The 24,940-nt window shown below is 39.5% G+C and overlaps 4 protein-coding genes across 8 annotated transcripts in view; 3 read left to right on the top strand and 1 right to left on the bottom strand.

The window, feature by feature from the left end:
- The window catches only part of LOC104658490 (keratin-associated protein 9-2-like), a 335,619-nt gene that overhangs the window by 19,963 nt on the left and 290,716 nt on the right, over window positions 1–24,940 (bottom strand). The window lies entirely within an intron of this gene.
- LOC104658486 (keratin-associated protein 4-3-like) lies at window positions 3,815–4,822 on the top strand. Of its 3 annotated transcripts, none has more exons than XM_010358539.2 (2): window positions 3,858–3,906; window positions 4,024–4,822. In XM_010358539.2, exons 1-2 carry the CDS (start codon window positions 3,858–3,860, stop codon window positions 4,458–4,460), a joined length of 486 nt encoding a protein of 161 aa, XP_010356841.2. In that variant the 3' UTR covers window positions 4,461–4,822. The 3 variants fall into 3 exon arrangements, with proteins under 3 accessions (XP_010356840.2, XP_010356841.2, XP_010356842.1); XM_010358540.1 differs by having other exon boundaries at window positions 3,858–4,294; window positions 4,415–4,460; XM_010358538.2 differs by having other exon boundaries at window positions 3,815–4,822.
- On the top strand, window positions 9,200–9,937 carry LOC104658517 (keratin-associated protein 4-4). Its single transcript, XM_030923868.1, has 2 exons — window positions 9,200–9,729; window positions 9,910–9,937. The coding sequence occupies exons 1-2, from the start codon at window positions 9,200–9,202 to the stop codon at window positions 9,935–9,937; spliced, it is 558 nt and encodes a 185-aa protein (XP_030779728.1).
- On the top strand, window positions 20,200–21,128 carry LOC115894888 (keratin-associated protein 4-12-like). Of its 3 annotated transcripts, none has more exons than XM_030923865.1 (2): window positions 20,252–20,412; window positions 20,443–20,827. In XM_030923865.1, the coding sequence occupies exons 1-2, from the start codon at window positions 20,252–20,254 to the stop codon at window positions 20,825–20,827; spliced, it is 546 nt and encodes a 181-aa protein (XP_030779725.1). The 3 variants fall into 3 exon arrangements, with proteins under 3 accessions (XP_030779724.1, XP_030779725.1, XP_030779726.1); XM_030923866.1 differs by having other exon boundaries at window positions 20,252–20,502; window positions 20,578–20,827; XM_030923864.1 differs by having other exon boundaries at window positions 20,200–21,128.

The raw sequence follows: 24,940 nt of genomic DNA, 5'->3' as shown, positions 1-24,940 counted from the left end.
AATAGGAACTGAATTGAATGGGAAATATGGTAATTTATCTATCAATTAGACATGCTTTTTGTAGGCCTCTCTATGTATTTCACAGTCTTGGAACTAAGTCACAGTAACTCACCTAATGGAATTACATTTTATCTCCAAAGTGCATACTAGGTTTTCATTCCAAAAATTTCAGAGTACTAACATAATAGATGCCATACCTCACAAGAGAAGCCCATTTCCCATGTCATTCTTTAAAGGGTATGTTAATACGATGTGTCCAGGTTGCGGGGTAAACACAACACATGTTCTTCACAACACATGTTCTTCAGTGTTGATTGCAAATATCAGCTGAGTTCACTTCATTCTAATTTCTTTGATGTTTACCTAAGTGAGGTCTTTTATCATGAACTTCTAAAAAGACAACAATAAAATTAGTTTAAAATTTAAAAATGAATATGAAAGAAAAACTTACACTCCTTCTACTACTCCATATAATAAAAGAAGGACAGTTTAGATAGACTTGGCATAACTTGTGTGTGTGGTCCTCAAGTTAATATCAAGTATGCTTCACTAGATGGTGAGTAGAATTCAGCAGCAAATACATAAAATGACAGACATCTCGCTTGCTTTTGAGGCTCATTTTGTAAAAATCCAGTGTGCTGTGTCTATAGGAATTTCCCATGGTGGTTCATGCCCTATTGCTCCATTATCATCCATGTGGGATTGTCAGTTTTGGTATTAGAGTCATCTAAAAGAGCAAAGATAATTATTAGTGTTTTAGTTTGCAATACTCCAAATTCAGTGTTTAAAATCCAGTATCATTTTCTCTACTATATAGATACTACCAATTGTATTTTAATTATTTTAGTTGCTTCTGTTCCCAATTGAATATTATACAATGTATGTCATACAGACAGTTTAAGCAGATGGGTCTCAAGCTTGGCTGCCCTTTTACCTGAGAAACTTGAAAAAGTCTGGTGCCCAGGCCATAACCGATAGCAGTTAAGTCAGAATGTTTCCAAGCAAGAGTCAGGCATCAGTAGTTTTTAACACTCCCTGAGTGACTCTAATATTCAACCAACTTGTAGAACCCCTGGATGAGGGGTTGTGATTCTCCATACATTTCCCTACATTCAGAATGTACCTGCCTTTGTAGCTGTGGTGATAGGGTTTTCTTAATTTCCATAAATTTATATAGAAACCTCTCGCCTCATAGTCAAAACCTTTTTCTTTTCTTTTCTTTTTTTTTTATTTTTCCTCAGCCCCTGATATACAGCAAATCAAATAAACACCTCCCTCTTCAGGACTCCATGTAGCTTCACAATACAATTGTTTCAATCTTTCACGTTCTCCAGCTTTGCAAACACAGCCCACAAAGTAAAGACTTGTAAATCAAGTGTTTGCTAAACAAGTTAATGTGATAGAAGTATTGCAAGGTGCTTGGTCTTTAATGATCTTAATTAAGACATTTAAGGACGCCATCATAGAGTGAACAACTTGTCTCTTACTTCTTGGGACTTCCTAGTTTTAGCAATGAGAGCCCTGAGATCAGGGAATGCCCTCAGACTGGGCAATGAGAAACAGTTGGTCACCCTACCATGACATTGGCTGGTACAGTTAAAATGAAGTCCTGGCCATCATTAGTATAGCTCTGAATGAACTAGCGATGCATGCATCAACATTGCGACTCTCACAGCCACATACCAAGGCAAAGATGACAGACAGAAAAAAACAATTATGCTGAATATTATTTGTTTGAATTTTCAAATCAAAACTAACATATGGTGGAAAAATTATTAGAACATGGCTAATAATTTCCCCATATGGCCGCCTCTATGAAGTGATGAGTTTACTGAAGTGACATTTGGGAACTTTCTAGTATAACGAAAATGTTCTCAGTACTCATCCATTTTCATACTACATGAAGAAATACCAGAGACTGGGTAATTTATAAAGAAAAAGAGGTTTAACTGTGAGTCTCTAAAAAAGACTCACAGTTCCACATGGCAGGGGAGGCCTCACAATCATGGCAGAAGGTGAAGGAGGAGCAAAGGCACCTCTTACATGGCAGAGGCAAAAGAGCATGTGCAGAGGAACTGGTCTTTATAAAACCATCAGATCTCACGAGGCTTATTCACTATTATGAGAACAGCATGGGAAAAATCAGCCCCCTTGATTCAGTTACCTCCCACCGGTTCCCTCCCGTGATACCACAGCACCACACATGGGGAGTACGGGAGCTACAATTCAAGATGAGATTTGGGTAGGGACACAGCCAAACGATATCATTCTCTATCTTGATAGGTGTGGGGGTTACATGGATGTACCCGTTTATCAAAACTCATCAAACAGTACATTTGGACTTTGTTCATTTCAGTGTATGTAAATTTTATGATATCATAAAAATAAATACAAACTAAATTAAAATATTTATTAATGAATCTAGCAAATTGTCATGTTTGCTAATTTGTTCTAAGTATGATTCTTTTAATTAAACTATCATGAGCTCCTTTGAGGTTACTTTATCACAGTATAATACTGTGTGTGTGTGTGTGTGTGTGTGTGTGTGTGTGTGTGTGTGTTCCTTCTAGCAAACTGTGAGCTCCCCTGAAGGAGAATCTACATCATATTTGTAATCCCAATGGCTGGCAACTTGTGTCTCTCAGATGATCCATTTAACACCTCTGTTTTATAAACAAGGCAGGACCTTGGGCCAGGTGCTTCTGTAAAGCTTGAATGAACAGAATAAAGCAGGAGGTGTCTGTGTGTGGCCATCGAACCTTCAGCATTTACATCATCTGGGCACTTGTTACAACTAAGAGTCTCCCCAGCAATCAGAAACTCTGAGAGTAGGCCTCGCAATTCGTGTTTTGACAAGCCATCCAGATGATTCTAAGGCATGCCTGAGTGTGCCCACTACTAACTAGGGGATAAGGCAAAATCTTAATTCAGTAAGCTGGAATTTGCTGAAGTCTTCTGACATTTCAGATTGATTGAAAAAATGAATCTGGTAATTTCCCAGCACTGGAACTCAGTTCTGATGAGATGCAAATTCTGAACATTCAACATTTTTGCTGTACTGAAAAATATTCAAAATTAAAAATGAGATGAGGAATAAAAATGAGGCTATGTCTTCTAGAATCCAAGAGACCAGCCGGAGAGACATGACACAAACCTGTGAGACAGCAAAGTGGGAACTTAAGAAACTAGGACCTTTTAGTAACACCAGCTATCCAGATAAGTAGCCTCCCAGAATTTAAGGATTTAGGACAGGACCCAAAGTTTGAAATATCCGGGGAAACCCATTCCAGTGGTGTAGAGGTGATCAAGGTCACATAAAGGAAGAGCTATCTCTTTCCTTATTGCTCAAAAATGACACACAAAATAGGACGTTTTCTTCTCATCCCAGGCCAGATGCCACACTGAGCAGAAGGGCTTTCTTCTCCCTTGGTCGTTGGAAGAAACGTGTAATTGGTAGTGTAACTGACTAAATCTCATTCTGGTGGGGGTACAGGAAAAGAGAGTGAGAAATGTAATTTCAAATGCAAAGCATCACTTGATAGCCCTGTGTGGAGAAAGAGGAAGATAATTTTGGTCTAGAAGATGCCATTGAGGTGAGAATCGAGGAAAGGTAGATGGTATAGATCTTATTACATCTGGACAAGAGTATTTTCTTCCCAGTGATTTTAAACCATTAAATGGACAAACATTATTTGTAATCTGATAATTATTTAACGACTAAATAAACAGAAATAAGAAAAACATAGTGACAACAGGAAACTGGGGCAGTATAGAAGAGCCTGTGGCTCAAGGAGACTTCTAAACTCCAGAACCTCATTCTCCTGGAAACCTACCCAGAAACTCCACCCTCCGACACCATGAACAACTCCTGCTGTGGCTCTGTCTGCTCTGACCAGAGCTGTGGTCAAGATCTCTGCCAGGAGAGCTGCTGCCGCCCCAGCTGCTGCCAGACCACCTGCTGCAGGACCACCTGCTGCCGCCCCAGCTGCTGCATTTCCAGTTGCTGCAAGCCTTCCTGCTATATCTCCAGCTGCTGCAGACCCAGCTGCTGCCAGAACACCTGCTGCAGGACCACCTGCTGCCGCCCCAGCTGCTGTATCTCCAGCTGCTGCAAGCCCCAGTGCTGCCGGCCCACCTGCTGCCGCCCCAGCTGCTGCATTTCCAGTTGCTGCAGGCCTTCCTGCTGTATCTCCAGCTGCTGCAGACCCAGTTGCTGCCAGACTTCCTGTTGCAGGACCACCTGCTGCCGCCCCAGCTGCTGTATCTCCAGCTGCTACAGGCCCCAGTGCTATCAGTCTGTGTGCTGCCTGCCCACCTGCTGCCAGCCCTCCTGCTGTATTTCCAGCTGCTGTAGACCCAACTGCTGGGCGTCCGGCTGCTGCCGCCCTTCCTGCTGCCAGACCACCTGCTGTAGAACAACCTGCTTCCGCCCCATCTGCTGTGGCAGTTCTTGCTGCTGAGTGACCTGCTCTGGATTTGTGCACCTTCTTTCCCCCATCCTTCAGTTCAGGCAGAAAGTGTCTTTTCAGAGAACTTGGGGACTTCCTGATGTCATGAAAACAGAGGCACGGACTGATTTGAAAAAGCTCAGTCTCTTTATTAGTATTTATTCTCTTTTATAGAAGCTTTTTATTACTATTGAATCTGAATTTACAGGCAAATTCCACATCACATGTTTTAGAATCCTTTATTCTAATTCAATATATGTAAAACTTCAAATGTTACCCTTCTAGATGTTTCTTTCTAATGTTATTCTGTTGAATCAATTTTTATGTGGAATTGTTTGATGTTCCTCAATAAAACTTCATAGTGTTCAAAAGCACCAAAAATGTTTATCTCTTTTCATTTGTTATTAATACAATGGTATATATTTCTGTCTCTTTTTCTGCACAACACATGAGTACATGTTGTCAAATACCCTCATAATTAAACCATTCAATTGGCATTCTCCAATGAGATTTTATCCAAGCCAGAATTCAGTCTCACAGTAGAAACAGGAGAAGAACTTAAGAGACATTTTTGAACCTAACACATATAGTATGAAAGCTGTGGAATGTAACTGCCAGCACAAAAGGTTGTTTTTAATAAACTACCTCCCATGATGTGATTTAAACTAATTCAAACAGAAGCAGCTCAGTGTAGAGTATATTCTGCGGACTGAGAATTATGCAGAGTTGAGGCTGAATTCTGACTGTACTGCATATCAAATATGATCTCAGACATGATATTTAAGCTCTGTCAACCTAGGATTGCTTTTCTCTTAAGAAAGGACCATAATAACTCAAACACACATGAAGATAATCATAAAATATCAATGAGATAAAGATGCCTGATTGATAAATAAAAGCAGGCTCTCTTTTACTACCAATTAGCCTCTGTTGTATTTTTTTTTTTTACTTTTGTAAATAACTATAGATTTTGAAATAACTATAGGTTAACATGAAGTTGAATAAGACAAAGTTCCCTGTACCCTTCACTCAGTTTCCCTCAGTGGTCACTTCTCATAGGACCATAGTACGTGTCAAATCCCAAAATCTGACATTGGTTCTAAGTTCTAGGGATCTAGTAACTAGCATGGTGATTGTAGTTAATAATACTGTATTGAGTACTTGAAATTTTCTGTAAAAGTAGATCTTAATTGTTCTCATTACACACACAGAAAATAGTAACTATGTTAGGTGATAGGTTATTAACTAACTTGGTTGTGATAATCAGCTCACAATATATGCATATCAAGGCATCATGTTGTACACTTGATATATGTAAAATTTTATTTGCCAACTGTACCTCAAGAAAGCTGGGGAAAACGAAAGTGCTAAAGTACTAGAAGAAATCATGAGAGATTTCTAAACATAATGCAAACTTATATTAAGTAAAACACACACACTCACCTTACAAAGAAAAAAACTCAGTTAATGTAAATAAAAGTGATCTCCACGGAGTCATCAGTAGGCTCCTGTCATCAGGGTTCCTCAAGGGTATGATTCTTTTCCCGTAATTCAAGGTCTCAAGGAAATCTTAGAGTTGTTCTCATATATCATAAAGGGGCTCACCAGGGTTTTAACCCCGTAACAGCTTGGAACCTGCTTCTGTTCACTCTGACTGAGGAAAAAGGCTCAGGACCTCAATACGATGCCGTGTCTGGGTACATCAGAGCCAGTGCAGGCTCAGAACACCAGTCGGTGCTGAAGCAGGGGCCCACTCAGGAGCCAGATTGTTATCCTGGTTGTGTACGCCTGGACATCAGGAACAGGGCAGCAGTAGAAACTGGTTAACAATATAACAACATCATATTCCATTTATTAGACTTACATGCACCTGAATGCAGGGAGGGAAGCTCAAAGTAATTTCATCCAATTCCCTCCATCTGGCTCTTGCATGTGGCTCAGTCAGCAACACCAGCTCACACTGGAACCCCTCCCCTGATTATCTCTAGAGGCAGCCCGTTTCATAAAGCACCTTCCTCATGGTGAGTCAGATTTTGTTTCTCCCTAGGAACATCCTATCTTCCCTATCCTGTATCAGCCCATGGCAGCCATTTGAGGAAGTGCATTCTCATACAGAGGCCCTTCAGTGTGCACTGCCTTTGCTTTGCTCCAGTTTTCTCCTTTTTAGGTTAAATTTCCAAAACATTTTCATTTGTTCCTCACTGATCATAACGTCACCCTCAGAGCAACTTTGCTTTTCATAAACCCCAATTTATCTTTATCCTTCTAGCCTGGATTGAAATGCATTTTCCAGATGTGTTCTGAACTCTCTGGGAGGATTAGAAATGCCACATCTACATTAGTAAATGTCCCACTTTCATGAATGTTTCAAGTTTGCATTGCAGGAGTTAACACAGCGTTAGTGGTAGTAAATGGTTGGCCGTAAGTGTGAACTAATACTGAGGTTACTGGAGTGTGAAACACTTAAGTGGTCCTCATCATAAACTGCTTTAAGGTCTTCTTATACACATACAGTGGTTGTTTCTAGACAAGAAGTTCTCGACCTGTCTTTCTACCGCATGCCTGGAGTAATAGGTGATTGAGGTTGTGTACCCCATATCTGAAATGCTTGGCACCAGAAGTATTTCAAATTTCAAGTTGTCAGAGATGGAATATTTGCATTATACTTGTTGAGCATCCTTAATGCAAAACCCTGAAATCCTAAATGTTCTATTGGGCATTTTCTTTGAGCATCATACAGGTACTCAAAAAGTTTTGGGTTTTGGAGCATTTCAGATTTCCGATTTTCACATAAGATGTCCTCAACCTGTAATATTTTATCTAGTGAAAGGGTGCTAAGAGTGGACAAAACATTAGGGTGTGTGAGTAGTTAAATAAATACTCCCAATAAATTTAGATATATTCACTCCTCCCGAATCTCGTTTGCCATGTGGCATTAATAATCACTCTTTTGATCTACAATTGGTTCTGATACTTCATTTTGTTAGGTTTGATTCCTTGTGAGAGTATTTCTGTTGTTTTGGAACCATGGTTCTGCCATTTGGTATATTCACTTTTTCTTACCTTCATGGCCCCCAAATATTTTGATGAGCATGTTTTGTGGAAAGACCCTCAGCAGAGATGAGGTGTCCATAGTGTCCTCGAAGAGACCAGTCCAGACAGAAATTGCTAACCAAGAGCATGCTTAAGTGGAGGGTGACATGTAATCAGAAGAATGTGGCACAAAGACAGGGAGTTTCTGCCTTCTTCCTTGGGTTTCCTTAACACCCAGGTTTGGGGGAGTGTGTGTGTGTGTGTGTGTGTGTGTGTGTGTGTGTGTATAATATTCCTAAGGTAAAGGGCCTTAGGAGATAAAGGTAAATAAATATATATATAAAATATATATTCCTAAATATGTTATTGTATATATTATATATATTTATATATTACTAAATACAAACATATGAGGAATATGCATTATATATTCATAAGTATATAAATATATATATTCCTATATTACCTATATATAAAGCACTATATATACACATGCATATATATTCCTAAGGTCCTTTGGGGGAATATATATATTCTCCCAAGCCTGTGTGTGTGTGTATATATATATACTGATGTATGTGTGTGTGTGTATATGTAAATACACACATATATACATATACTGATGTATATATATACTGTGTATATATATATACACACACACACACATTGAAAGAAAATTATGGGCCTAGAATAATTAAAATCACCCAAGGTCAGACATAATGTGTACATGTATATATATATACATATATATGTTTATATATATGTGTGTATGTGTGTGTAGGTATGTGTATTTATTTATATATAATATATAAATATATGTGTGTATATAGATATAGCAAGGATACTAGGTCCTTTACCTTAGGTTGGCAAGTCAACCTTAGAAATAAAGGAGATGACTCAATGTGACTGTTAAAGCCAGAGAGACAGGAAGGAAAAGTCAGAAGGAAAATCAGCCCCTCAGAGCAGAGAGTGGAGGGACCTAAACCTTTTAGTATAACTGATCTCTGTAGCCAATTTCCACTAAAGGCCCTGAAACTGAGTTTTGGAGTGTTGTTTCTCAAGAAAAAGAAGCATCAAAAATTCATGACTTAGATGTCCACCTTAAAACAATTCTGCTTTCCCCATCAGAACGTCTAGAAAATGGGTCATGATTCATTGTAGGGAAGGTGGCAAGGAAGGCATCCTAATAGTATTTGTGTTTTCATGCCACTGGTCACCTGATTCACATTCAAACCTTCATTGCCCACTTGATCCATAACAAACATGCCATGAGATTAAAGCACAGCTCTCTCCTCCTGAATCACCAAAAGAAAATTATGGGCCTAGAAGAATTAAAATCACCCAAGGTCAGACATAATGTATTCAGGAAAATGAGGCTCAGCACATCTACAGGCAGATGTCACATGTCAGCTCAAGGAGGAAGCTACAGCAAGAGGCACACAAGAGGTTGTTCAAGAAGAGCTGACCTGAGGAATCCTAACACACCAGGGGAAGGAAATAATGCTTTCCTCCATGTTGATAAATTTAAGCAGAAAAACAAACTTGCCTAATTTGATAATTGCCTACTTATCAGGACAAACAACAACAAGGAAAGAGTGCTGCATCTGATGACATCAGGCCTTAGCAGGGTATAAAAGAGGACCTGGGGCAAGGAGACTTCCAAACCTTCCAAACCCTCCTTTCTGGAAACCCACCCAGAACCTCCACCCTCTGACACCATGGTCAACTCCTGTTGTGGCTCTGTGTGCTCTGACCAGGGCTGTGGCCTAGAGAACTGCTGCCGTCCCAGCTGCTGCCAGACCACCTGCTGCAGGACCACCTGCTGCCGCCCCAGCTGCTGTGTGTCCAGCTGCTGCAGGCCCCAGTGCTGCCAATCTGTGTGCTGCCAGCCCACCTGCTGCCGCCCCAGCTGCTGCCAGACCACCTGCTGCAGGACCACCTGCTGCCGCCCCAGTTGCTGTGTGTCCAGCTGCTGCAGACCCCAGTGCTGCCAGACTACCTGCTGTAGGACCACCTGCTGCCGCCCCAGCTGCTGCAGGCCCCAGTGTTGCCAGTCTGTGTGCTGCCAGCCCACCTGCTGCCGCCCCAGCTACTGTGTATCCAGCTGCTGCAGACCCCAGTGCTGCCAGACCACCTGCTGTAGGACCACCTGCTGCCGCCCCAGCTGCTGTGTGTCCAGCTGCTGCAGGCCCCAGTGCTGCCAGACCACCTGCTGCAGGACCACCTGCTGCCGCCCCAGCTGCTGTGTGTCCAGCTGCTACAGGTCCCCATGTGGCCAGTCTCTGTGCTGCTAGCCCATCTTCTGGCAAACAACCTGCTGCAGGAGCACCTGCTGCCACCCTAGCTGTTGCATTTCCAGCTGCTGCCATCCTTCCTGCAGTATCTCCAGCAGCAGTAGCTCCTCCTCCTGTGGCTTCAGCTGCTTCAGGCCCTCCTGCTGCATCTCCAGTTGCTGACACACCAGCTGATGCCAGACCACCTGCTGTAGAACTCAATGTTTTCAACCCAACTGCTGTGTGTCCAATTGCTGCCAGTCCCAACTGCTGCCAGACCACGTGCTGCTGCCCAACCTGCTTGTAGTGCATCTTGCTACTGAGACTCTCATCTGGACTCACCCGATTCTCATCAACCAGCATTCTTGATGTAGCTCATCTATGAGCTGAGTTACGGGAAGCTAGTTGGAAAACTTCAGTTCCAACCAATTCTTAGATTGAATCTGGGCTCCAAATATATGCTCCCCCCACATTTTACCTCTCTACCAAATGAACATGAATTGTAATTTGCTCCAAAATCTGTCAACTATCTTAATTGAAATATTTGCTCTCTGCCATAATTTCTCATATGGAGCTATTCCATTTTAAACAAATATTTACTTAAATAAATATTAAATAAATTTTCAGGCATAGAAATATACAGATACTGTGTCTCATTATTTTTCTTTTTTGGGTGTGGTCATTACCAGTCATTTTTCTGTTGTTCTTCTCTGCAGAGGAGAAGACCACAGCACGTAATTTCAGGGGCACCACCTCTATTTCCTCAGCACACTTTATTCTAATATACAATGGTGGTTTCTTAGAGCAAGCAACTGGAACTCTCTTCTTGAAGAGTTTCTCTAGCCAAGGGGCAAGCTCTGGACTGTAGAGTTAAAGCCTCTCGGAACAGCACTCAACAAGTGAGTAGGGGTTGGTGAACACATGCTTTAGTTATTTCTCCTCCAGTTCGGAGCATGTTGTACCAGCCTGTCAGAAGTCCTCAGAGACACCAAATTCCAGCTGCCTACAGGGCTATTCTGATCATTAACTCATCTTGTGTTCACTTCCCTCCCTTTCCTGGAGCATCTTTTGTGTTCCATACAGCACTTCTTGGGATCACCTCCCAAATATACTCCTGGGTCTGCTCCGTTGGGTACCCAATCTAAGACACCAGTGTTCCTAACCTCAGTATTAGTGCCCTTCAAAACATTTTTCCTTTTTTATTGATACATAATAGATGCACATATGAAATTTTGATATATCCATATAATGTGTAAAGATCCAATCAGGGTAATTGGATTATCCATCACAATATATCTTTTCTTTATGGTAGGAACATCTGAATTATTCTTTTGTAGCTACTTTGAAATGTTTAATAGATTATTGTTAACTATAGTCATCCTACAGTTATATTGAATACTAGGTCATATTTTTCTCTCTAACTTATATTTGTACCCATTAATCAACCTCTTCATTTCTCACAGGCACCCTCCTGTGATTCTGATAACCAGCAAACTATTATTTATCTTCATGAGTTCCATTCCATTAGCAATTTGTCTTTCTGTGCTTGGCCTATTTCACATAACATAATTAAATCATTTTTATACAATATCAGTGGTTACCCTGGTGTCACGGTCAACTCTTGAGTATACTGTCTACTAAATAGGTAAATATTCTAAATATTTTCCTCCTCCTCCTCTTCCTCCTCCTCCTCCTCCTCCTTCTCCTCCTCCTCCTCCTCCTCCTTCTCCTTCTTCTTCTTCTTCTTCTTCTCCTTCTCCTTCTTCTTCTTCTTCTTTTCAGTTTTGGCACAGTTATCTCTGGACTACTTGTCTTTAATCTCTCTCTCTCTCTCTGCTTTATTTATTTATTTTGAGATGGAATCTTGCTCTGTCATCCAGGCTGGAGGGCAGTGGTGCCATCTCAGCTCATTGCAACCTCCACCTCCCAGGTTCAAGCGATCTTCCCACCTCAGTCCCCCAAGTAGCTGGAATTACAGGTATGTGCCACCACCGCCAGCTAATTTTTGTATTTTTAGTAGAGATGGGGCTTCACCATGTTGGCCAGGCTGGTCTCAAACTCCTGACCTCAAGTGATCCATCTGCTTCAGCCTCGAAAAGTGCTGGGATTACAGGCATGAGCCATCACACCCGGTCTCCAGTCTCTTTTTCTTCCACATTATTATATCTGAAGGATAAGGCAGAATTGCCATGTTAGTAACTTCTATTCTAAAAGAAACTGTGTTTAAGAGGTGCGTTAAGTTGGATTCACTCAAAATAGAACCGGAAACAAGGATTCTTGGATGAGTGGTTTATAAGAAAATGCTCTCAGGAGAAATCAGTAAGAAACTGGGAGGCAGAATAGAGGAGTTAAGGAACCTAAGGCAGAACATGGTTTTTGTTGAATGATTTTCTCTTCTGACCCCATAGGAAGCTCTAGAGTGTGAATAGTATCACAGCCCCATCTTTCTGAGAGGCAAGGCAGTTGGAATTTTGCACTCAGACATCAGTTACCACTAGCTCTGGGTCAACCCGTGGGAGAGGAAGAAGATTCGAAGATGGTCCAATCCTCCAGATGAGGTATCAATTAGGTAAACATAAAAAAAAAAATGAACTTCTAAAGCCACAACAAAGCAATTAGTTTAAAGAGAAAAAAGTGCATAAAAGAAAAAAATTACAGCTTTTCTGTGTAATAAAAGAAGTACCATTTAGGTAGACTTGAGGCAATCTGTGTGTGTGGTTGGTTCTCTTTCACTGTTTATTATTAATAAATTGGTCTATGCATATTTCTGCCTCTTTTTCTGCACAACAGGAGGGCACATGTTATCAGGGGATCATACAATTGAAAAATTAAATTGATATTCTCCAACAAGATTTTTTATCAAAACTAGGATTCTGTCTCACAGCAGAAATAGGAAAATGTGTAGAAGGAGGCATATTTGAACCTGATACATCTAACATAAGAGCTGTGAATTGCAACAGCCACTGAAATAGAAAGTCCTCAGTAAACTGCATCTCATGAATTGATTTAAACTTATTTAAAGGAAGGGATTTAAACTGATAGGGAAGTTCTATATAGAGTACAGCCTGTGCACTTGGGAATTAGACAGAATTGGGACTGAATTCTGACTGTACTACATACCAGTTATGTTCTTGTACATGTTAACTATCTCAGCCTAGGGTTTTTTTTCTTTAAAGAAAGGATCACGATAGCCACAAAAAGTAGTAAGGATGTCATAAATATTCAACGAGATTGGCAAGTAAAAGCATGCTCCTCTTTTTTTTCCAATAGTCCTCCTATATCTTTTTTTAAACTTTTTATTTAGAAAAAACTATAAATTCACAGAAATTAAAAAATATATACAGCAAAGTCCTATGCACCCTTCACCCAGTTTTCCTCAATCGTCACATATTCCATCACTAGAGTACATGGCAAACTCCAGAAACTGATGTTGGTAAAATCCACAGAACTTGTTCTAGTTTTATCAGTTTTACATGCACTTATGTGTATGTGTATGTGTATGTCTGTGTATGTTTGTCTGTAGATGTGTGGATAACTGAGAAGGAATGGATGAATTCCTAGAAACATAATACCTACCAAGACTGAATCATGAGGAATAGAAAATCTGAGTAGTCCAATAATGAATAAGAAGATTAAAGTAGCAATAACAAACCTCCCAGCAAAGAATAGTCCAATACCAGATAGCCTCACATGTGAACTCTACAAGCATCTGAAGAAGGATTAATGTCAATCCTTATCAAACTCTTCCACAAAAAGTGAAGAGGAGGGAATACTTCCAACATCTGTTTATAATGCCAGCATTACTCTTTACCAAAGCCAGATAAGGACACTACAAGGAAAGAAAATTATAGGCCAATGTACTTTATAAACATAAATGCAAAAATACAAAATACTCAACAGGATACCAGGAAACCTTATTCAACAACATATTAAAAAGATCATTCACTGTGATCAAGTGGGATTCACTCAGGTGATGCAAGGTTAGGTCAACACACATAAATCAATAAACATGATATGCCACATTAATAGAATGAAGGACAAAAAGCATTTGATCATTTAAGTAGATGCAAAAAAAAAGCATTTTATAAAATTCAAAATCTTTTAATGAAAAAACTCACAACAAATTACGTATAGAGGGAATGTACCTCAACATAATAAAGGTCACATATGACAAACCCATAGCTGACATCACGCTGAATAGGGAAAAATTGAAAGCATTCTCCCTAAGAACTGGAACAAGATTAGGATGCCCACTTTCACCACTCCTATTCAACACAGTACTAGAAGCCCTAGCCAGAGCAATCAAGCAAGAGAAAGAGATAAACAGCATTCAAATTTGAAAAAAGAAAGTCAAATTTTGCTGAATGAAATTGGACTCCTTTCTCTCACTGTGTACAAAAATCAACTCAAGATAGATCAAAGACTTACATGTAAAATGTGAAACTATAAAAATACCAGAAGAAAACTTAGGAAAAACTCTTCTGAACCTTGATCTAGCCAAAGAATTTATGATTAAGATCTCAAAAGCACAGGCAACAAAAGCAAAAATTGGCAGACGGGACTTACTTAAACTAAAAAGCTTCACACAGCAAAAGATGACATGATCTTATATCTAGAAAACCCTAAAGGCTCCACCAAAAAACTTTTGGATTTGATAAGCGAATTCAGTAAAGTTTCAGAACATGAAATCAACAAGCAAAAATCAGTAGCATTTGTATACACTGATAATGATTCAGTTGAATACCAAATCAAGAAGGCAATCTCATTTATAATAGCTATAAAAATACAGACGAATATATTTATCGAATGAGGTGAAAGACACCTGAAAGGAAAACTACAAAACACTAACAAAAGAAATTACAGACAACACAAACAAATTGGAAACATCTCATTCTCATGGATCAGAAGAATTAATGCTGTTAAAATGACCATACTACCCAAAGCAGTCTACAGATTCAATGCAATTCCTACTGAAATACTAATGTCATTTTTAAAGGAATTAGGGGGAAAAAAATCCTAAAACTGATAGGGAAGTGAAAAACAGAGTCCAAGTAGCTAAAGCAATCTGAAGGGTTGGGGTGGGGGGAAAGCTGGAGGCATTACATTACCTGTTCTCAAATTATATTAAAAGGCTATAGTAACAAAAACAGCATGGTTTGGGGTTAAAAATAGACACATAGATCAGTGGAACAGAATAGAGAACACAGAAATACAGCTGCAAGCTTACAGCAAACTGATTTTTGACGAAGTTGATAAGAACATACACGGAAAAGGCTATCCTGTTCAATGAATAAATGATGCTGGGTACATTGGATTGCCTTTGCGGAAGAATGAAACTGGATCCCTTTCTCTCACTATGTACAAAAATCAACTCGAGATGCACTAAAGGCTAAAACGTAAGACATGAAGCTATAAAAAATACTAGAAGAGGCTGGGCACGATGGTTCATGCCTTTAATCCCAGTACTTTGGGAGGCTGAGGCAGGTAGATTGCTTGAGGTCAGGAGTTCAAGACTAGCCTGACCAACATGGTGAAACCCCGTCTCCACTAAAAATACAAAAATTAGCCAGGCATGGTGGTTGGTGCCTGTAATCCCAGCTATTCCGGAGGCTGAGGCAGGAGAATCACTTGAATCTGGGAGGTGGAGGTTGCAGTGAGCCGAGATCAAGCTGTTACACTCCAGCCTGGGCGACAGAGCGAGATACTGTCCAAAAAAAAAAAAAAAAAAAAAATAGAAGAAAGCCTAGGGAAAACTCTTCTGGACATTGATCTAGCCAAAAACATCATGACTATGCCCTCTAAGGCACAGGCAACAAAACAGAAAACAGGCAAAAAAGATTTATCTAAACTAAAAAGCTTCTGCACTGTAAGAATGAAAGAAAGAGGAAAGAAACACGGAAGACAGGTTTCTTTTAGAGAAAACAAACCTGAGAGGGGGGTTTGGCCAAGTTAGGTTGGTGGCACACTCTTTTACAGACTAAGAATTTTTAAGGATTTAGGGTGCGAGAGTTTATTAGAGGCTTGGAAGGCTTCTGTGTCTCTTTGCTGTGCTTATCTGGGAGGGAAAGTTGTGTGTCTATTCCCATGCAGGCATAGTCCCTGAGTCTGCTTTTAACTTCCCTATTTTAATACATGTGAAGGGAAAGGACTGCACTTATTAAGGCCCACTGTTTACTGGGGCCCATTATAGAGGGTGAAGTTTGGCAGTTACCCAAGAGACTTTCCCCCTGCTTCCCTCTGTGCCTGAGCTGTCTTATCTGTGTTTTACGGTCTGCTCTTTCTGGCTGCTCGTAGTTAAAAGAGAAGTGATTTCCTTGAAATGCACGAGGCTGGAAAGGGAGCTGGAACTTAAAGTGGCAGCGTTTGTCCAAGATGATGGTGCTCCTGGTCTGTTGTGCACAGCAAAAGACATAATCAACAGAGTGAACAGGCAACCTGCAGAATGGGAGAAAATATCTGCAAACTATCCATCCATCCAACAGGGGATTCATATCCAGAATTTACAAGGAACTCTAACAACAAAAAATATCACAAATAGTCCCATTAAAAAGGGGAAAAGGACATGAATAGACATTTTTCAAAAGAAGACATACAAATGGCCAATAAGCATATGAAATAATGCTCATCATCAGTAATCATTAAACAAATGCAAATTAAAACCACAATAAGAGATCATCTTATATCAGTCAGAATAGCTGTTATTAAAAAGACAGAAATAACAAATGTTGATGAAGATGCAGCTGAAAGGGAACCCATAAACAGTTGTTGAGAAGGTAAATTAGTATAACCTCTATGGAAAACAGTATGGAGATTTCTCAAAGAACTAAAACTGGAACTACCATTTGATCCAGCAACCCCATGACTGAGTGTTTACCTGAAGAAAAAGAAATCATTATACCAAGAGTATACCTGGACACATATGTTTATCGCAGCACTATTTATAGCAGCAAAGGTATGGAATCAACCTAAATATCCATCAATGGATGACTGGATAAAGAAAATGTGCTATATACAAACAATGGAATACTCTTCAGCCATAAAACATAATGAAACCATGTCATTTGCAGAAACATGGATGGAACTGGAGGCCATTATCTTAAGTGAAACAACTCAGACATAGAAAGACAAATACTGCGTGTTCTCAGTTACAGTGGGGCCAAATGATGCGTACGCATGGACGTAGAGTGTGGAATGACAGACAACGGAGAGTCTGAAGGGCAGGGGTGTAGGAGGGGTTGGATGATGAGAAATTACTTGATGGGTAGGATGTACGTTATTTCAGTGATGGATACTCTAAACGTCCTGACTCGACCATTATACAACATATCCATATAATAAAATTATACATTGACACCAATAAAATATTTTAAAAATATCTGAATTGGAAAGGAAGAAGTTAAATTGTTTCTGTTTGCAGATGGCATGATTTTATATGTAGAAAACCCTAAAGACTCCACTGAGAAACTGTGAGAACTAATAAACAAATTCAGTAAGGTTGCAGAGTATAAAATCAACATACAAAACCCAGTAGGTTTCCTATACATTAAAAGCAAACTAGTTGAAAAGAAATCAAGAAAACTATTTCATTTACAATAGTTGTAATAAAATAAAATAAAAGACTCAGGAACAAGTTTAACCCAGGGAGTGAGGATATCTACACTGAAAACTGTAAACACGAATGAAAGAAATTGATGAAAATACAAATAAATAGAATGATATCCTGTGTTTATGAACTGAAAGAATCAATATTGTCCAAATATTCTTAAAGCAATCTACAGATCTCATGCAATCTCTATAAATACACCAATGACATTATTCACAGAAATAGAACAAAAGTTCTAAAATTTGTATAGAACCACAAATAACCAAAGGGATCTTGAACACTAAGAACATAGCTAGAAGCATCACACTCCCTGACTTCAAAAGAAACCACAACACTGCAGTAACCAAAATACCATGATTCTGACATAAACACAGACACGTAGACAAATGGAATGGAATAGAGAGACCAGAAATAAAGTCACTCATTTACAGCCAATTGATTTTCAACAAAGACGGCAAGAATGGGGGAAGGACAGTTTCTTCAATAAATTGTGTTAGGAAAACTGGGTATCCACATGCAGCAGAATGAAATTAGTCCCTTATTTCTTACGGTATACAAAAATCAGTTCAAACGAGTTAATGGCTTGAATGTAAGATCAGAAGCTACGAAATTTTTGGAAGAAACCACAGGGGGAAAGATTCATGACACTGGTCTTGGTAATGACTTTTTGAATATGACCTCAAAAGCACAGGTGATGAAAGAAAAATTAGATGAGCGAGATTACGTCAAACTAAAAAGGTTCTGCACAACAAAGGATACAACAAGAAGAGTTAAGAGATAACCTACAGAATGGGAGAAAATATCTATAAGGTATACATCTCATAAGGGGTTAATATCCAAATGTACAAGGAGCTCAAACAGCTCACAAACAAGAAAACAAAAACCTGATTAAAAATGGGCAAAAGACCTGACTAGACATCTCTCAAAAGAAGACATACAAATGGCTAACAGTTTTGTGAAAAAGTAATCAACATTACTAATCATTAGGGAAATACAAATCAAAACCACATTGAGATATCACTCCTGTTAGAATGGTTATCATAAAAAAGACAAAAGATAACAAGTATTGGCAAGGATATGAAAAAAAATCCCTTGTACACTGTTGGTGGGAATGTAAATTAGTTCAGCCATTATGGAAAACAATATAAGCGTCCCTCAAAAAAATTAAAAATGGAATTACCATATGATCCAGCAATCCACCTCTGGGTACAGTATGTATCTAAAGGAAATGAAATCAGTATGTTGAAGAAATAACTGCATGTCCACATTTATTGCAGCACTATTCACAATTGTGAAGATATGCACACAATGCAAGTGTCCACCAACAAATAAGTGGATAAAGAAAATGTAGTATATACTCAGTGCAGTACTATTTGGCCATAAAAAGAAGGAAGTTCCGTCATTTGTGGCAACATAGATAAATCTCAAGGAAACTATGCTAAGTGAGGTAAACCAGTCACAGAAAGACAGATAGCACATGATCTCACTCACATGATCTCACTCAAAAAAGTTGATATCATAGAAGTAGAGCAGAAAATGAAGATAACCAGAGGCTAGGGGTGGCTAGGGAGTCATGGGCTTGAGGAGATACTGGTCAAAAGATATATAATTATAGCTGGACAGGCGGAATGAGTTCAAGAGGTCTACTGTGTAGCATAGTGACTATAGTTAATGATGATATATTGCACATATTGTATTCTTGAAAAATTCTGACAATGGATATTAAGTGTTCTCACCTGGATATTAATTGTTCTCACCACAAAAAAATGATAAGAATGAGAGGTAATGCATTTATGAGCTAGATTTAACCCTTCCACAATGTATACGTATTTCAAAATATTATGCTGTACATGATAAATACAATATTATATGTCAATCTGAAAAATAACTGTTTTTAATTTCACTGAGCTTGAGCTCTTTCTATATTCAGCACATCATGCAAGACACAGTAGTGGGGTTAGATAGATTCTTAAAAGCATTATACAGATGTTACACAGTGTTAAGGAGCCTGGGTGAAGTACAGACAGCCTCTCCTGGGACTGTTTGTTACAGCTGTTTGTAAATCTACAATTATCTCAAACGTCTTTTTTAAAAAGTGAAAACACACACCTGCATTATGTTAACAGACAGTTAGAGGTATTTTAAAAAAACAATGAGTTATGGAACAAAAATGGGACTATGTCTTCCAGAATCTAATAGATCTGCTGGAGAGACATGACACAAAATATAGGAGAGCAAAGTATCAACTTAAGAAACTGTGACCTATTAGTAACACCAGGTATAAAAATTTAAGGATATAGAACATGACCCCAAATTTAAAACATCCAGGGAAACCCATTTCAGCAGTGTAGAGGTCACCAAGGCCACATGCAGGCATCGCTGTCCCTTTGCTCATGGCTTAATAATGACCCACAGACTAGGAATGCCACACTGAGCAGATGGGCTTTCCTCGCTATTGGTCACTAGAGGGAATGCCTAACTGGAAGTGTGACTGACTGACCAAATCCCATTTTAGTAGAGGGTACCGGAAGTGAGAGTGAGAAATGCAATTCCAGATGCAGGGAATCACATGAACAGCCCTCTGTGGAGGAAGAGGAAGAGAATGTGGTCTAGAAGATGCCACCAAGGTGTGAATCATGAGAGAAGGCAGACATGATAGATCTTATTACATCCGGACAAGAAAATTTTGTTTTTAACAAGTTTAAACCATTAAATGGGCAAACATTATTGTGTAATTTGATAATCAATTAGTTATTAAGTAAACAAAAACAAGGAAAACGTGGTAACAACAGGACAGCTGGGCAGTATATAAGAGGCTGTGACCCAAGGATACTTCCAAACTTGAGAACCTCATTCTTCTAGAAACTCACCCAGAACCTCCACCCACTGATACCATGGTCAGCTCCTGTTGTGGCTCTGTCTGCTCCGAGCAGAGCTGTGGCCTGGAGAACTGCTGCCGTCCCAGCTGCTGCCAGACCACCTGCTGCAGGACCACCTGCTGCCGCCCCAGCTGCTGTGTGTCCAGCTGCTGCAGGCCCCAGTGCTGCCAATCTGTGTGCTGCCAGCCCACCTGCTGCCGCCCCAGCTGCTGTCAGACCACCTGCTGCCGCCCCAGCTGCTGTGTGTCTAGCTGCTGCAGACCCCAGTGCTGCCAGTCTGTGTGTTGCCAGCCCACCTGCTGCCGCCCCAGCTGCTGCATCTCCAGCTGCTGCCGCCCCAGCTGCTGTGTGTCCAGCTGCTGCAGGCCCCAGTGCTGCCAGTCTGTGTGCTGCCAGCCCACCTGCTGCCGCCCCAGCTGCTGCATCTCCAGCTGCTGCCGTCCCTCTTGCTGTGAATCCAGCTGCTGCCGCCCCTGCTGCTGCCTGCGTCCAGTCTGTGGCCGAGTCTCCTGCCACACCACTTGCTATCGCCCAACCTGTGTCATCTCTACCTGCCCCCGCCCCTTGTGCTGCGCCTCCTCTTGCTGCTAAATCTCTCCTTGTGATATTTGTCATACTATGAATGTCTTCATTAGTCATGTAAAATGCACTGTAGCCAGCCAGTCACTGGAAAAATGAACGCTTCCCTGCCAATTTGTCTCATGTGGCATTTAGAGTGGACATTCAGCTCTTCTAGGAAATGACAGACATAAACACATTCATTAAAATATGTTGTGCCAGGCCCTAATGCAGTTACTTTTAGATGAGCAGTGTCTTCATTCAAAGGGGACACTAACTATGATGATTTCATATAATATTGTTTTCATATATTAATAAACAGCCACTTCCCTAATACTGAAATCTCCTGATTTGTTAGTGATTTCATTGTGTCTCTGTGTGTGTGTGTGTGTCTTTACCTGTCACTTCACATCAAGGGCCATCTCTCTTCAAATGCAGGACAGCATGTTTAAGAGCCTGGGCTCTTGATTCATGTTACCTGATTGGAATCACGACTCCCCTAGGTATTTGTTGTGTGGCTTGGGGCAAGATGTTTAACCTCCTCAGGCCTCAGTTTTTTTCTCTGAGAATAGAGATAATGCATTATGTTCTTTAAATGTTCAGAGACATAACCCATGTAATATACTCACCACATGGCCTGGTACATAATGCAGTATAGGCTCTTAATGTATTCAGCTTCTGGCCAAGTGTGGTGGCTCACATCTGTAATCCCAGCACTTTGGGAGGCTGAGTGGGTGGATCACTTGAGGCCAGGAGTTTAAGACCAGTGTGGGCAACATGGTGAAGTCCCTTCTCTACTGAAAGCACAAAAATTAGTTGGGTGTGGTGGTGCACACCTGTAGCCCCAGCTACTTGGGAGGCTGAAGCAGATGAATCACTTGAACACAGGAGGAGGAGGTTGCAGTGAGCCGAGATCGTGTCACTGCATTCCAGCCTGGGTGACAGAGCAACTATGGCTCAATAAATAAAGAAACAAACACAAGTTCTGCTGTTATTATTATTGAAACAGTACCCTGGGCTAGAATAATATCTTAGCATAATGTTCTTTTTGACAGAACAGCAAGAAAATTTGTATCGTTGTTGGACTGTCTTCTATAACTCAAAATTAAGTTTTGGTATATGCCTCAAATGTCCCTTAAAAACTCCAGCAAGTTGAACACCATGAAGTCATCCACATTTTGTCTGACTGTATTTCTACTTCCAGTATGTTCCATTATTGGTTGTGGAAATTTTGAGTGTTCTCCCTAGCTCAAGTACTTTTTTCTTATTTCCTTCCTTCCCCCTCTCTCCCCTTCTAATCCCTTTACCTTCCCTCCACCTGCCCTCCCCTCTGCTTTCCTTCCTTCCTTCCTTCCTTCCTTTTTTCCTCTCTTAACATAAAATGATCTTTCAGAATACAAAGCGTACCTTCTAAGTCAAGATTTCTGGAAATTTATGACATCCATGGCAGATTTCTCATAAACGTTTTACACCTTTTAATTAATAGATGCTCAAAGTCTTAGTATTTCCAGACTGAAACTCCTTTATAATTTTAGCCTCTAATGTTACTGAGGTTTCTTCATTTTCCTGATGGTTTTACTCCTTCGTTTTGGGCTTTAATCACCTTGCGTTGTCTTAAGAGAACATGGGTGGGACTTCTTCTTAAGACTCAGTTTTCTCATCACCAAAACTCAAATAAGTGCTATTCTATGTAGATGAAAAAATGCGTCACGATATGTGCAATATATCTTATTTATATAAATATAAGGGTTTATACATTTCAGCTAATAATCCAAAGTATATTAAAACTGCTTTAAATCCAAAATTTCTACAAATCAGAATTTTATTTATTAGCTGTGTTATATTTCCAAAGAAATGTAACTAAGAGCTAGTTAGTATTTCTGAAATGTAAAAACAAAGAAGTTTTAAGTTGTCAAGAGACTACATGAATAGAAATTAACATTACGTGGGCTTCACTCCAGCCTAAGTTAGACGTTATAGTCTTAGCATATCATAAAAATGCCTTGCAGACACTTTGAGCTTCAGCCTTTTCCATTCACTCTAAATTATTCTAAAGAGTACAGACTTGTCATTTCATACATCAGAATTAACAAACCTTTTATCCTCCCGTATGTTCTTCTTTGACAACTACTCATTACAGGATGTAGGCTTTGGTTTTAACATTATGCTTTATTAGCTAGAATGAAATCAAAGACTATAGGTTTTATATGGTCTTTTCATTATTAAAGTATATGAAGCTTGTAATTTCCTGTGTCCACAAGAACTGGGCCATAGCAGGAATGAGATGACACAGTGTATCTGTGTAATAAAGAGACTATTTGCAAAGGAGTAGCTAGAGTTCAGGGAAAGCAACAAGGGAAACCTCAGTACCCAGGGCTCACAGTAACAAGGAGCAGGTACCCCAGGCCTATGCAATAATTTGGGTGAAATGTCCCAAGGGTGGCACGTGAAACTTCTTAGGATGAGTATGCACAGACACTCCAGTACAGTCATTGCCTTTGGAGAGAGTTACGGTGCTCTAAAGGGTCCAAAGATGATATGGAAGACACTGTGGTGGCGAAACCCAAGGTAGATATAAATTCATTGAATGGGAAAGTGTGACTGCAGTGATTATTCTGTGGTCACATCAGCTTTACCTAAATGCATAGTAGAGATGGATTTTAAGTGAATGAAACATTGATTTAGTTGATGTTTCATTCACTTCAAAGTCACTCAGTATTATTTACTCATGTTAAATATATACCTTCGGAATTGCTCAAGCCTTGCTAGCTAGTGAAACTAAGCAAGATAGAACTCCAGAGGGGCAGCAAGAGATGCCTGTTTTGATTAAGGAAGTAGCTGAAACAAGAGTTTTAATTCCCATGAGCTCCCTGATAATAATCCCATCTGGCCAGTAAGTAAGGAAAAGGTTAACAACAGGCTTGGTGATTAAACAAGTTGGTTCTACCAATTGTTTCAGCCGCACCACCTAAGTCAGAACTTTACAGGAAACTCAACAAACCTAGTAAGACTCATACGCCGCTGCAGACTCAGCTAGTGCATTCTTTTCAATGCCAGTTTCGGAAGCCAGACAGGTGCAATTTACATTTTCATGTCAAGGAACCCAGTATACATATACCATTTTGCCATGCAGATATATGAGTTCACTAGCATATTGCCATAACCTATTAAGGCAGACTTGAACTTGATAACCATTAAAAGTAAGTTAATACCATACATTGATGACTGTGATACTAGCGCATGAAAAATCATTAGCAAATTGAAAATCAAGTCCAGACATAGACTAAAGTACATAAAAGAATTTATTATATAAAAAGGTGGCACTTTAACTCAGTAATGGAAAGATGTATTCTTTAATCAATGATGTTGAACCGTGGTCATATCTGATTATAAAACATTTAAACCTCATATTTTGTATCTGTATACATTCCTAGTGGGTAAAATCTTTTAAAATATAAAATACGAAACCTTGAAGTTAACAGAAATTATAGGATAATGTTTATATAAATTTATAACTGGAAAGGTCTTTCAAAATATGACACATACCCAGGAACTGTCAAAGAAAAAAATTCATAAATTTGCACCAAAAGCAATATGAGGATAAAGAAAATTCCTTTCATATCTGATTTTGCAGAGAGGTAGTGTGTATAGTGATTAAAAACATGGACCCAGTGCTGGGCTGGCTGAAATAAAATTATAGCTCCCCTGCTTACTGGCTTGAATCCCACCTGTGCCTTAAGTTTCTCATCTGTAAAGGGAGGATTACAATAGAATTTACCATACTGGATTGTTGGGACTAGTAATTGAGCTAATATATGTAAAACATTAGAACAATTGCAAGACATGTCATTTGTTATTTTGTTATTCCAACATCCAGCAAAACTTTCAGCATACAATATTTAGAGCTGAGAGAGAGAGAGAGAGAGAGAGAGAGAGAGAGAGAAGAAAGAAAGAAAGAAAGAAAGAAAGAAAGAAAGAAAGAAAGAAAGAAAGAAAGAAAGAGAAAAAAGTAAAAAAGAAAAAGAAAGGAAAAGAAAAGAAAAAAGAGAGAAAGAAAAAGAAAGAAAGAGAAAGAGAAAGAAAGAAAGAAAGAAAGAAAGAGAGTAGGAATTCCATAACATGTTGGGTTTTTATTTTGTTTAACTT

The sequence above is a fragment of the Rhinopithecus roxellana genome, chromosome 19, assembly GCF_007565055.1.
Source record: "Rhinopithecus roxellana isolate Shanxi Qingling chromosome 19, ASM756505v1, whole genome shotgun sequence".
NCBI classification, from domain to species: Eukaryota; Metazoa; Chordata; class Mammalia; order Primates; family Cercopithecidae; genus Rhinopithecus; species Rhinopithecus roxellana.
This window is presented reverse-complemented; position numbering and strand designations above follow the sequence as displayed.